General features: G+C 39.0%; 1 protein-coding gene across 2 annotated transcripts in view; it reads right to left on the bottom strand.

Moving 5' to 3' along the window:
- Positions 1 to 13,232, bottom strand: part of lyst (lysosomal trafficking regulator) — a 297,915-nt gene that overhangs the window by 51,027 nt on the left and 233,656 nt on the right. For both annotated transcript variants that reach the window (XM_063039530.1, XM_063039526.1), the window contains 6 exons: positions 11,905 to 11,981; positions 8,667 to 8,855; positions 1,239 to 1,384; positions 1,009 to 1,105; positions 640 to 701; positions 486 to 541 (listed from right to left, as the gene is read on the bottom strand). In XM_063039530.1, coding sequence (XP_062895600.1) covers positions 486 to 541; positions 640 to 701; positions 1,009 to 1,105; positions 1,239 to 1,384; positions 8,667 to 8,855; positions 11,905 to 11,981 — 627 coding nt within the window. The remainder of the gene's footprint in view (positions 1 to 485; positions 542 to 639; positions 702 to 1,008; positions 1,106 to 1,238; positions 1,385 to 8,666; positions 8,856 to 11,904; positions 11,982 to 13,232) is intronic.

Genomic DNA, 13,232 nt, shown 5'->3' with positions numbered 1-13,232 from the left:
GGGCAGCATGGTAGCGTAACACTATTATAGCACCAGTGTTTACCGATTGGGGTTCCATTCCTGCTCTTGCCTGTAAGGAGTTTGTACATTCTCCCCATGACTGCATGAAGTTTCTCCAGGTGCTCCGGTTTCCTTCCACATTCCAAAGATGGTCGGATTAGAGTAAGTTGTGGGCATGCTATGATGGTGCTGGAAACATGACGACACTTACCTAGCACCAACCTCGCTGATTTGATTTGATGCAAATGATGGATTTCACTGTACGCTTTGATGTACGTGACAAGTAACACTACTCTTAATCTTTTAAAAAAAATTATCACATTTGAAATTCAGCAATTTACTATAGAAAATACTTTACATTAACTGACTTGAAGCTGATATATACATGCCCCTTTTAACAATTACTGAACTTCACACACAAATTCCGAAGTCCCAAATTAAAACAAGTCTAATGAAACATTTTTGAAAAACCATGTGTTACTTACAGGATGCTCAAAGGCATCAGCAGCATTGTCCTCAACAAAATACATTCCTGATTCCCCTGGAAAACAACAGATTTTCAGAGTATCTGAACTCAAATACATTCCATAGGTCATTGCTCAGGCAAAAATTTGTGAAGAATTCACATATGGTACTAACCTAGAAGGAGTTCACCAACTGTTTCTCGAGATGGGGCAACATTGATACATTTCCGTATGAATCTAATTCAAAAACAATATTAATTGCAGTTTGGACATTATAACATCTGTAATATAATCACTCACTCTTCACCAGAAAATTATTCTAGGCTGAATCGACAAAAATTGCAAGTGCAATGGGAAAGAGCAAGGGTTGGAATTAATGTTTCAAACAACTGGCATGGCTGTTATGGATTGAATATTATCTTGTTATCTTATGATTTATCTACTGCTACTCCTTGTAGGGAAGCAATTACTTTGCACCATGTGCTGACCACAAGAACACATTTAAATAATCATTTAAGAAGGATCGGCTAGGTGATGAAACTACCTGATGGGTTCACTAGTTGCTTTATCCTTTACAGTTGATGAAAAAGAAGAACGCGATTTATCCTCAAACAAAAATGACAAAGGAGGCTTTAGTGGTTCTGCGAAAAAAAATGAGGATAATCCAATCAGTGTGAACGCAGAACATTACATAACAGTACAGGCCTTTCAGCCCATGATTTTGTGCCAACCTTTTATAACAGAAAACAATCAAAGCTTATTCCATCTTCTTACCCTCAGGTTTATGTCGATTCCTGAGCAGGTATTTATTGGGAATGGTCAAATAACATCTTTGTAAGCGTCGTCTTTCTCTGTTGGGACCTTCTGTTGGGTCCAGTTGCCATGAAGTTGGATAAGACACAGGATCATACCATACAGCCCTAAAAATAAAATTTTTGAAAATGTAATACACAATTATTTATTGTTTTGACTTCAATTCCTATCAAGCACATCTTTAGGTTGTTTCTTATTCATAAGCACAAGAGATTCTGCAGATACTGGAAATCCAGAGCAACACACACAAAATGCTGAAGGAACTCATCAGGCTAGGCAGCGACTATAAGAATAAATAAATAGTCAACATTTTGGGTCGAAATCCTTCATCAAGACTGGAAAAACTTCCACCAAGATGGTGGCGCACACAGATGCAGTGGCCACTCTGGGTCCAAACAAAAGTGTATTTGTTTGTCTTGCAAGTTTTTCTTATGATCTCAAATCACTGCTATATACCAAGGACATCAAGTACTGCCGGACTATCCCATTAATAGTTGCTTGATAGTGATGGAGCTGGACATTGCGCGTTGTTGTTACGCAATCCAACAAACACATTGCATATCCAGTCAATACTTCCTTGTGTCTTCGGATCCTCCACTTGCAGACCCCAATCAGTTTGGATGGCAACAACATCTCCTCCACAATTACCATCAGCACAGGCGCACCACAAAGCTGGGTGTTTAGCCTCCTGCTCTACTTGCTTTACACTTATGACTGTGTGTATAAGCACAGCTCTAATGCCACATTCAAGTTTGCTGATAACATCATGGTCTTAAGCCAAATCAAAGGTGATGACAAATCAGCATTTAGGAGGGAGACTGAAAATCTGGCTAAGTGGTGCCATAAAAACAACTTCTTACTCAATATCAGCAAGACCAAGGAGCTGATTATTGATTTCAGGATGAGGAAACCGGAAGTTCACAAGCAAATCCTCAGCAGGGGATTGTTGTTGCGTGAATGAAATCACCGGAGAGAGTTACTGGTAAATACAAAGCAGCTTCTTTATTCGACAAAACAAGGTACAGCAGGCATCATACGGAGACGCTTTCAGTGGAAAGGTCTGCTGGCCCAATGTAGGGCTCGATATTTATTTGCCAAACACAAAGGATAATTCCATATTTACAAAGTATAGACATTGCTTTTTTTTGAAGCTACAAACAAACTTCAGACCTTCTGATTCGCATCATTCTCACAGGCGCCAGCAGCATCTGCACTGGGCTTTTAGGAATCCATTGTTCCAAACTGAATCCACAATACATTGTTAAAGAACAGAAGACTGGTAGCCAAAGCCATTTGTTAAATGTAAATGACCTAAACCCAAAAATCACTCTAATAGGGATCATAGGTGGAAAGGGTCAGCAACTTTAAATTCCTTTGTGTTATCATTTCAGAGGACCTGTTCTGGACCCAGCTCATAAGTGCAATTACGAAGAAAGCATGGCACCACCTCTACCTCCTTAGAAGTTTGCGAAGATTTGGCATGACATCTAAAACTAACAAACTTCTATAGACGTGTGGTGGAGAGTATATTAACTGTTTACATCTCAGCCTGGTACAGAAACACCAATGTCCTTGAACAGAAAATCGTACAAAATGTAGTGGATATGACCCAGTCCATCACAGGTAAAGCCTCCCAACCATTGAACACATTTACATGTACATTGTCTTAGGAAAGCTGCAACCATTTTCAGGGACCCCCGCCACCCGTCAGGTTCTTTTCTTGCTACTGCCATCAGGAAGAAGGTACAAGAGCCTCAGGACTCACACCACCAGGTTCAGGAGCAGTTATTACCCTTCAAACATCAGGCTCCTGAGCCAAATGGGATAACTTCACTCAATCTCACTTGCCCCATCCCTGAAATGTTCCCACAACCTATGGACTCATTTTCAGGGACCCTTCATCTCATGTTTTCAATATTTATTATTTCTTTTGTACTTGCACAGATTTTCTTTTGCACATTGGTTGCTTATCCATCCTGTTGGGTGTGGGGTCTTTCATTGATTCCATTATGGTTCTTGGATCTACAGAGAATACCCACAAAAAAACTAATCTCAGAGTTGTATACGGTGACATAAATGTACTCTGATAATAAATTTATTTTGAACTTTGATTATCTTTTATGTTTTATTGGGATCACAAGACCCTGATAGACATCGGTATTACAGAATACTCCAAGTCCAGTTCACTAGTTCATTGGCAAGACCAATGGCTACGTTAACAACAGGAATTCTGCAGATGCTGGAAATTCAAGCAACATACATCAAAGTTGCTGGTGAACGCAGCAGGCCAAGCAGCATCTATAGGAAGAGGCGCAGTCGACGTTTCGTTGCCTTGGTTGTGGCAAGGACTCGGCCTCAACCATGAGATTAGCTGTTTCAGCCACCCAGGGGAGAGCACAGGGGCTTCTGCTGGGTGCAATGGAATTGTGCTTGGTTGAGGGCTAGGCCCTCATGTCAGTGCTACCCTCTGGTGTTCGTTGAGTGGAAGAGCAAGTTGGAATAAGACAATCTATAGTTATGCCACTCAGGAACTTGGACTATATTACTTGTTCTTCTTTGTGACTAAGTTTTTTTTCTGAACTCATTACCATATATATGCTTCTTGTGTTATGTCCTATTGCACGGTGTTGCATGTTTTGGTAATATATTTTTCACCTTGGCCCCAGAGGAACGCAGTCTCATTTGGCGATATTCATGTTGAATGATAATTAGCCTTGAACTTAAAACAAACGGGGGAAGATGCTAGAATAAATAGGTGGGGGAGAGGGGAAGGAGGACAAGCTAGAAGGTGAAGGCAGTGGAATTTGTAGAGAATGATGTGTTGGATATGGAGGCTCATGGGGTGGTAGGTGAGGACAAGAGGAACTCTATCACTGTTAAAGCAGTGAGAAGATGGGGTGAGCATGGACGTCCAGGAAATGAAGATGTGGGTGAGGGGAGCATTAATGCTGGAGGAAGGGAAACCCCCTCCTCCTTTGAAGAAAGAGGACATCTCAGGATGTCCTGGAAAGAAGCCTCACCCTGAGAACAGATGTGGAAGAAACAAAGCAACTGAGAAAAGGGAATAGTATGTTTTAACAGGAGACATATTGGGAAGAGGTTATAGTTAAGATAGTCATGGGAATGGCTAAGTTTATAATATATGTTGGTAGACAGAGATCAAAGGAAGAGAGGTATCGGAAATGGACCAACTAAATTTAAGGGCAGGGTGGAAACTGGAGACAAAGTTGATGAAATTGACAAGGTCAGCATAGGTGTTAAAAACAGCACCAATGCAGTCGTCAATGTAGGGCAGTAAGAGTTTGAGAGCATTACCAAGGCTGGCTTGGATCATGTACTGTTCCATTTAGCCAATGAAAAGGCAGCGATAGCAAGGCCCATGGCTACCCCATAAGTTTAGAGGAAGTGGGAGAAGCTGAAGGAGAAACTGCTGAGGGTGAGGACTAATTCTGCCAGATGGAGGACAGTGGTGCTGGTGGAAGTGGTTATGTCCTTTGTTGAGAAAGCAGTGGAGCGCTTTTAGGCCTTTTTGATGGGGAATAGAAATGTATAGGGACTGGACAACCATGGTGAAAAGGGCCAGGTATCTGAAAGTTGCTGAGATGTGAAGTGTCACAGATGTAGGTGGGAAGGGAATGAACCAAGGAGGATAGAATGGTGTTGAGGGATGCAGGCACAAGTTCAGTGGGCAGGAACAGGTAGAGACAATGGGCCTACCCTATCAGACAGGTGTGTGGATATTGGGTAGGAGGTGCAGGGTAAGGGAACTATGAGTTTGATGACAGATTTAATGGTTAGTGATGATGTGGGAGACAGTGGTCTGATGGCCCAGAGTGGGGTACTTTTCAACAGGCAAGTAAGAGGAGGTGAATTCTTAAATCACCAGTGCTGACCGTCGTTCCTGTAATACACAGTCCTGGCAATTATCATCTGAAATTCTTTAAAACTTCTTTAAAAATTTAAAAATGTGTGTAAGTTAATCATTAACCATTCTCATGACAAGAATAATATTTGAACAGAATATTTGCTTTGTGTGTTGACTCTGACTGAAAGGTTTTGCTTTATTCTACATAGTATGAGGGCAGACATGGTGGCGAAATAAAACCCTGCATTTACAACCCTAAGTTGTCACCCATTTAGAAAGATTAGATGAGCTTTATTTGTCTCATGTAAATTGAAACATATTGTGAAAGGTGTCATTTGTATCAACGACCAACATAGTCCAAGAATGTGCTGGGGGCAGCCTGCTTCCGAAGCCATCAAAGCATGCCCACAACTTACTAACCTTAACCCACAAGTCTTTTTGGAATGTGGGATAAAACTGGAGCACCCGGAGGACACCCGTGCAGTCACAGGGAAAACATATAAACTCTTTACAGACAACAGTAGGAATTGAACCCCAGTCACTGGTGCTGTAAATCATCATGCTAACTGATAGTAAACAAGATCAGTTTCTAATGATAATCCAGTAGTATCCATTCATGGTTGCTAAGAATGATTTGTATTGTTGCCTCTGGATTGTTAGTTCAAGTAAATTAAATTGGTAAATTGGTTTATTATTGTCACATGTACTGAGGTATGGTAAAAAAAAATTGCTTTACATACCATTCATACAGATCAATTCATTACAACAGTTCAGTGAGGTAGTACAAGGGAAAACAATAACAGAATAAAGTATTTCAGTCTCAGAGGAAGTGCAGTGCAGGTAGACAATAAGACGTAAGCATATTGGCCATAAATAAATACTGGAGGTGTAATGCCTAATTACCTTCACACCCCATACTTACCCATAACCCACAACCTGTTCTGATTTACAATCCACAATTAACATAAACATGCATTCCTTACTTTCTACTCTCAATCCATGAACATTTTAATCAATAAGCATTTTGAGCACAGTGATAACATTGCAGTTAAGAAAAAGGACAATCAACCATAGAACTGCTTAACTGGAAACTGGCTAATTTTCAGTAAATTGAGACACAATTAAACCTAGGAAACTGGAATTAAAGATTGGCAGGTAGAACTTTAATTAAACTATGAGATACTTTCAGATTGTTGAGACACATATGCTACACACATTCCAAGAAGGAAGGACTTCAAAAGACAGAGTTCACTACATGGCTTGAATTATTGAAATTAAAATGAGACCGAAAATGGATGCTTATGACAATTGGAAAGTTCATAAGGTAGAACATGCCAAATGCAGAAAGAACTGGTACAAGGATAAGTAAACTAGAAAGGTGCACTCTTGGCTAAAGGAGATGTGCAAGATAGGGGAATTTCATTTCATGAGACATCGGAAATTTTTGGCTCAGGGAAGAACTGTACCACATGAAGGGATCTGGGACAAGAATCCCCAAGTCAGACTGATATATGGTAGTCAAATGAAATATATTTGATAAGCTGGTGGAGTAGGGGCAAGGTACAAGACTCAGAAGGTAAAAGAAAGATTTAATAATTGAAAAGAATTGACCACACAATGACATGTGCTTGTCAAAGACAGTACTTTAGGACAATGTGCAAGGGAAGTCTACAAAATGCTAGTTATTAAAACAGGAGAGAGAAGAGGTGCATGATATTTCAATAGAACAATAGTAGTGATTATGAATTCCAGATGCAACACTTCTGACATGACATGTTGACCATTATCACAGCTTGGCAATCATGGTTTTGGAGCAACACAGTGGCACAGTTAGTAGAGCTGCTGATTAGTGCACCAATGACCTAGGTTCAACCCTGTCCTCTGGTGTGCACGCCTGTGTGGAGTTTGAATGCTCTTTCTGTCTGTGTGGGTTTTGTCGAGATACTGCAGCTTTCCTCCACACCCCAAACACATGCAGGTTGGTAGCCCTTGTAGCTGTGTGTAAAACCCTTGGGTACGTATGGTGAAGGGAATAGGTGAAAATTAAAAAGGGAGTAGTGTAAATGGGCACTCGAGGGTTGGGTCAGACTTCGTTAATGGTGTATGACTATGACAATGAAATGACTTTACAGCTTTGAAGATCTCCAGAAAGGGAAAATGGTGGGGAAGAGGGGGAAGGGCACGGATTGGTTAATTATAAAGGGCAAGTTATTTCAATAATTAGAAAGGATATGAAAAGGAAGCACACAATTTAGACTTTCGGTACAATTAAGAAATAGAGAAAGATTTAAGATCGTCGCAGCAGTTGTGTATAGGCTGCCTTTTGCCAAACAGAAGCAGCAGAATGTATAATTCCACAGACTTGCAAACATTAGTGAGGGCTTCTAACTTTTATGAATATAATCAGGTTAATTTTCTGCAAGAGTGTGATAGATCCTTAATGGTGATAGAGCATATTTAACATGGTGATGAGGCACATTAAAGGTTAATTAACCATTACGTTCAAGTTTTATGCAGCAAATAATTGGAAAAAAAAACATGAGGCAGGAACAATGATTCTACACTCAAGCAAGACCAAGTTCAAAGCAACAAAACAGTGACTCTTCACTGTTAAATGTGGAGGTCTGTTAATGGCTAAAACAACAAACAAATCAAACATGCTTTTAATATGTTGTAGTCTTCAACTTATACCCTGATTGGACAAGAACTCCACTTACCAAATAAAGCTAAAGATGACTAACAGATGAAAGATAATCTAAAGCTAAAAGAAAAAAGCATAGAAAAAGACAAAAACACAGATCCTGGCAATTAGGAGAATGCAAAAAATAACAAAACAGTAGAGTTAGAAAGAGCGAAGATGAAATGAAGCTGGGAAGAAAAATCTAAATTAACATAAACATTGCCTTTATACCAAAAATATTTCAGCATTAATGTAGTCCCTATGGTAACAACATTGCAAAGAAGAAATAAATAGTTGATACTTAATTGCTTTAGTTCACGATTTACAATAGAGCAAGGCATTAGCACGTTGGGCATAACAAATTAATACTGAACTAAAAACACAGCAAAATAGCAAAACCAAAAACAATGAAGAAAATAATATTACATTTCATAACAGCAACATTTCCCCATGACAAAATGTTTTTCAAACCAGTATTTTAAACAAAGCTTTGTAGATCCCCATTTTACTTATCCAATGTTCTCGTAATTCAAGGATCATTATTGTGCATATCACTAGTGATCTATAAATCTTAATAGCAATTAGCCTAATATCTATTATCAGTACATTAGACAGAATGACCAAATATCTTTCATTTCCTATGATCTTTAGTACAAAATTTTTGGCACTTTGTGAATGGGAACAACATACATCAGACTGGATGGTATATCTTACTTTGCAAGTTAAAAATTTCCCCATGCATATAGTTGTCCAAGCCAATTGATGAAATACCCAGATACTGACATATTTATATAAAAATACTTTCTCCAACAAGGTAATGGTTAACTTTACTTCCAAAATTTACCTCTCATGCGTTAGCTGTTGAACAAGTTCTTGCCAGTGTCTGCCAGCAGTTAAATCTATCTTGTACATTCCCCTGATGTGCTGAATCACTTTCTTCCTCTCCATACCTTGCTGCAGAGAGATATTCTGAGTGATTTCAGCAGCTATTTTGGAAATATCTTTAGACTTCAAATCCAACCGTTGAAGGAGACTAAAAAAGAGAAAAATCTTGAACATTGTAGATAAATTACGAGTAATTTTTAAGCTACTTGATAAGAGAACACATTCCATTCACACCCAGTAACCACACACATAGACTTTTGAGTTGATGGTAGTTGACAATAATCTTGAAAAGCAAAACAAAACTGTAGATGGTGGGTTAGTAAATTTACAATGACACAAAGGTTGGTAGGGTTGTGGGCAGTGTAGAAGGTTGTTGTAGGTTACAATGAGACATTGAGAGGATGCAGAGCTGGGTTGAAAAGTGGCAGATGAAGTTGCAGATGGAGCTCTGAAGCAATTTACTTTGTAAGGTTGAATTTAAAGGCAGAGTACAAGGCTAATGGTAGGGTTTTTAGAAGTGTGTAGGAACAGAAGAATCTTGTGTTTATAGATCCCTCAAAATTGCCACACAGTTTGATAGGGTAATTAAAAAGGTGTCAGGTGAATTAGTCAGGTGATTGAATACAACAGCCATAAGGTATCATTGCAGCTTTATCTTCTTCATGTGCCTTACGCATTACATGCTTGGGCAATCATGGCTTTCCACATCGAATGATCCCATGCAGCGTCAATGATATCTCGCACACTTAGATCTGTTAGTTCTTTCACAGTGTCCATATATTTTCTTCTTTGCCTTCCTCTTCCGTGCTTCCCAGGCATACGGCCTTGTAATGTAAGGCATTCTATTTCTCCCTTTCTGATGACATGGCCCAGGAATTTAAGTTTCCTCTCATTTAATGCTCTCATTAAAGATCTTTTTGTATGGGCACATTGGAGTACTATCTCATCACTATCTTTATGTGATATTTTCAGCATTCTTCTAAGAAACCACTTTTCTGTTGCTTCTAAGTTTCTTTGGAGTTCTGGTGTTATAGTCCATGTTTCCGAAGCATACAGCAAGATTGACCAGATGTAACATTTTAGTAGCCTAAGCCTTGTTGTCATAGAAATGTGTCTGTTGGTAAAAATGGGTTTCATTTTTTGGAAGTTGGTTTTGGCAATGGCAATTCTTCTTTTTATTTCTACTTTACTTCTAGCATCTTGTGATATGAAGCTACCAAGGTAATTAAAGCTGGTCTTTTGTTCAATCTCTTGGTTACCGATATACAATTGGCAGTTGGGAGTATCCTGCTATCTTGATATTACCATACATTTGTTTTTTTCACAGTTGACAGTTAGACCAAAATCTGCACTTGTTTGTACTACTTTGTTTAGGAGGATTTGTAGGTCTTCTGCAGCACTTGCTATTAGGGTGGTATTATCTGCATATCTTATATTGTTGATGTTAACACCTCCAATTTTTATCCCATCTAGGTCTCCTATTTCTCTGAGAATCATTTCACTATAGATATTAAACAATTCCGGCTTTATAAAACTATGATTAAACCCCACTTGGAATATTATGTTCAATTCTGGTTGCCTTACTATGGCAAGAATGTGGAAGCTTTAAAGAGTGTTCAGAGGAGGCTCCCTCGACTAAAGAGCATGTCTAATGAGCATAGGTTGAACAAGCTAGGGCTTCTCTCTTTGGCGAGAAGGAGGATCAGAAGTGACTTGATAGGGGTGTATAACTTGATAAGAGTTATAGATAGAGTGGACAGCCAGAAACATTTTCCCCTGGGTGGAAGTGGCTGATTCTAGTGTTCATAATTAAGTTCTTTGGAGGAAAGCATATGGGGGGGGGGGGGAGAGAATGTCAGAGGTAGGTTTCTCTTACAGAGTAGTAGGTGCATAAAACATGTAGCCAGAGGTGGTGGTAGAAGAAGATACATCAGGGACCTGTAAAAGACTAATAGATAAGCACATGGATGAAAGAAAAATGAAGGGTTATGTGGGAGGGAAAGGTTAGATTGATTTTGGAGTAGCTTAAAAGGTCAGCACAAAATCATGGGCCAAAGGGCCTGTACTGTTCTATATTTTTAAATATAAAATTAAAAGCGGAAAATGTTGTAAATACCCCACAAGTCAGAAAACATCTGAGAGAAAGAGCTGACACCCTGGGCTGATGGCCTTTCACCAGAACTTATCCTAACATTATTGTCCTATCTTTCCTTCGGCCACTGTGATTAGCTCTTAGCTACGAATCCCTCAGCCTTAGCCCTCCTATCCATCCTATCCATAAACACATTCAGTTTTGGCACGCATGCAAATGATGCCACAACTCTGCACTCAGTTTCAAGATCATTCACTTATTCCACTCATGCCAGGAATACAAAATATTAAATTTTGATTCCCACCCTACAGGATGACTGAAATTATGTTTCCTACTGTTTTCCCATCCTTAAGTTATAGTTATTTGCTCAGCTCCACACCTTAGACCTCTCCCTTTTTGTCTCTTCAGAAGATCCCCTCATATTTCTCTCCTTTTGCAGAGCCCCAAAGCACTCCTCAACCCGAGAAGGGCTTTTTATAAGTTACCATCGATAATCTTCAGATGGAACTTCAACCATTTAAAAAATAAAACAGTCACATAAATAGACATAACAACTCATGAACTGAAACTATCCTGATAGAAAAGTTCAATTATTTTCTTCTAAAACTATTTACTGTATACACTCTAATTTTGTTGTTACTGACCCTATAGATGACCAACAAATAAGAGAGGTGACTTATACTCCAATTACCAAAGCTCCTTTGCTTTAACAGCTGGGGTTAAGTTCACAACTGACATCTTTTTGAAGAGTCCCTTTCCTTATGAGTTCTACCCAAAACCAATTTAGGGCAGAACTTGCACCCTATAACTTTAAGACATAGGAGCAGTATTAGGCTATTTGGCCGATAGGGTCTGCTCCACTATTTGATCATGGCTGATATATTATCTCTTTCACCCCCATTCTCCCGCCTCCTCCCCATAACCTTGGACGCCCTACTTATCAAGAACCTGTCAACCTCTGATTTAAACATGCCCATTGTCTTGGCCTCCGCAGTTGTCTATGGCAATGAATTCCACAGATTTACCACCCTCTGGCCAAAGAAATTTCTCATCTTTGTTCTAAAACTTGGTGCTCTAATGTACACAATAGCTACTTGCTATTTACCTCTGCTGAGAGGTCGCAATTTTTTTTTCCCAGGCAACTTTGTTTGCAATTTCCTCATTCACATATTTGGTCTGCTCCTGAAAGGTAAAGATATATATTATTCAGGTACAAAGTTGGTTTGAATTTATTCAGTTCAACCAATCAAAAAAAAAACAAAATAGCAGTCTACTGGTTGTTTAGCCCCGTGTGTGCAGAATTAAGGGTTGCCTATCTGTGCCACAAATACAGGTAGGAAAGTCCCAGTAAGGGACACAACAAGCTTATGAGAAATCAGCCAGAAAGATCTGAGAGTAAGAATCTTTTAGAGCTATCTATAAAACAATACTCAGCTTTAACGATCGTTACATTCTGTAAAACTTCTGTTAACACAAGAGATTCTCCTGATCTGGAAATCCAGAGTAATACACACAAAATGCTGGAGGAATTCAGCAGGTCAAGCAGCATCTACTGAGAGGAATAAAGAGTCGATGCTTCAGGTTCTTTATTCATCTCATTTGTCTCTCCCTAAAGGGAAAGGTATAGTTTTGACAGCACAGGTAAAGCATTGTCTCAGCTTAGTGGATCAGGAAACAATCAACATGGAGAGACGTATGGTGGAATAAGCTTTCAACAACAGGATTGCAGTATAGAGAGCATTAATTGTATCAATTATGAGTTTTAAACATACAGACAGATAAAATCAAATTGTTAAATTAGTCTCAAGTGGCAGTCATGCTTACAGTTACTACAGCGCTAATTTATTCCCTGAACAACCCTTCATCTCTTCCCATCGTCAAAATACTCTTTCAAATGGAAAACTTTGACCAAATTTTATCTCATTATGTGGCTCAATACCAAAATATATTTAATTTTGTCTCTGCAAAAAAATCTTGGGATGATCTTCTGTGCTAAAATAACTGGAGTATTAACCATTTGCTGCTTTTGTCCTTTCAGACTCAAGCAAATCAGGGGAGACCTCTGCAGTAGAACATTAACAGAAATAAGACCAGCTGCTGGAAGTCAGACATAAATTTTTGAATTTCACAGAATATTTAATGAAAACATGAATCAAACCAGTAAGTGCTCAAGGAAATACGTGAACAGAACAGAACACAGGAGGGGCACTTTGCCTCATCAGATTGTAATGTTTTTATCAGTTATTACCTGTTATTTAAATGTTATTATATCATCAATGCCAAATCTTAAATGCTGTGCCTTCCAAGTGGTTACTTATTCTAAGACACTTCTTTATTTCATCAGTACACCAAACAAAAGAGTATTTTGTTGCATGCAATAGAACGATACAAGAAGGATTCTGTAAAGGGTGGCATAGGGACCTATGCAGCTTG

Source organism: Mobula hypostoma, chromosome 2 (assembly GCF_963921235.1).
Source record: "Mobula hypostoma chromosome 2, sMobHyp1.1, whole genome shotgun sequence".
Lineage (NCBI taxonomy): Eukaryota > Metazoa > Chordata > Chondrichthyes > Myliobatiformes > Myliobatidae > Mobula > Mobula hypostoma.
This window is presented reverse-complemented; position numbering and strand designations above follow the sequence as displayed.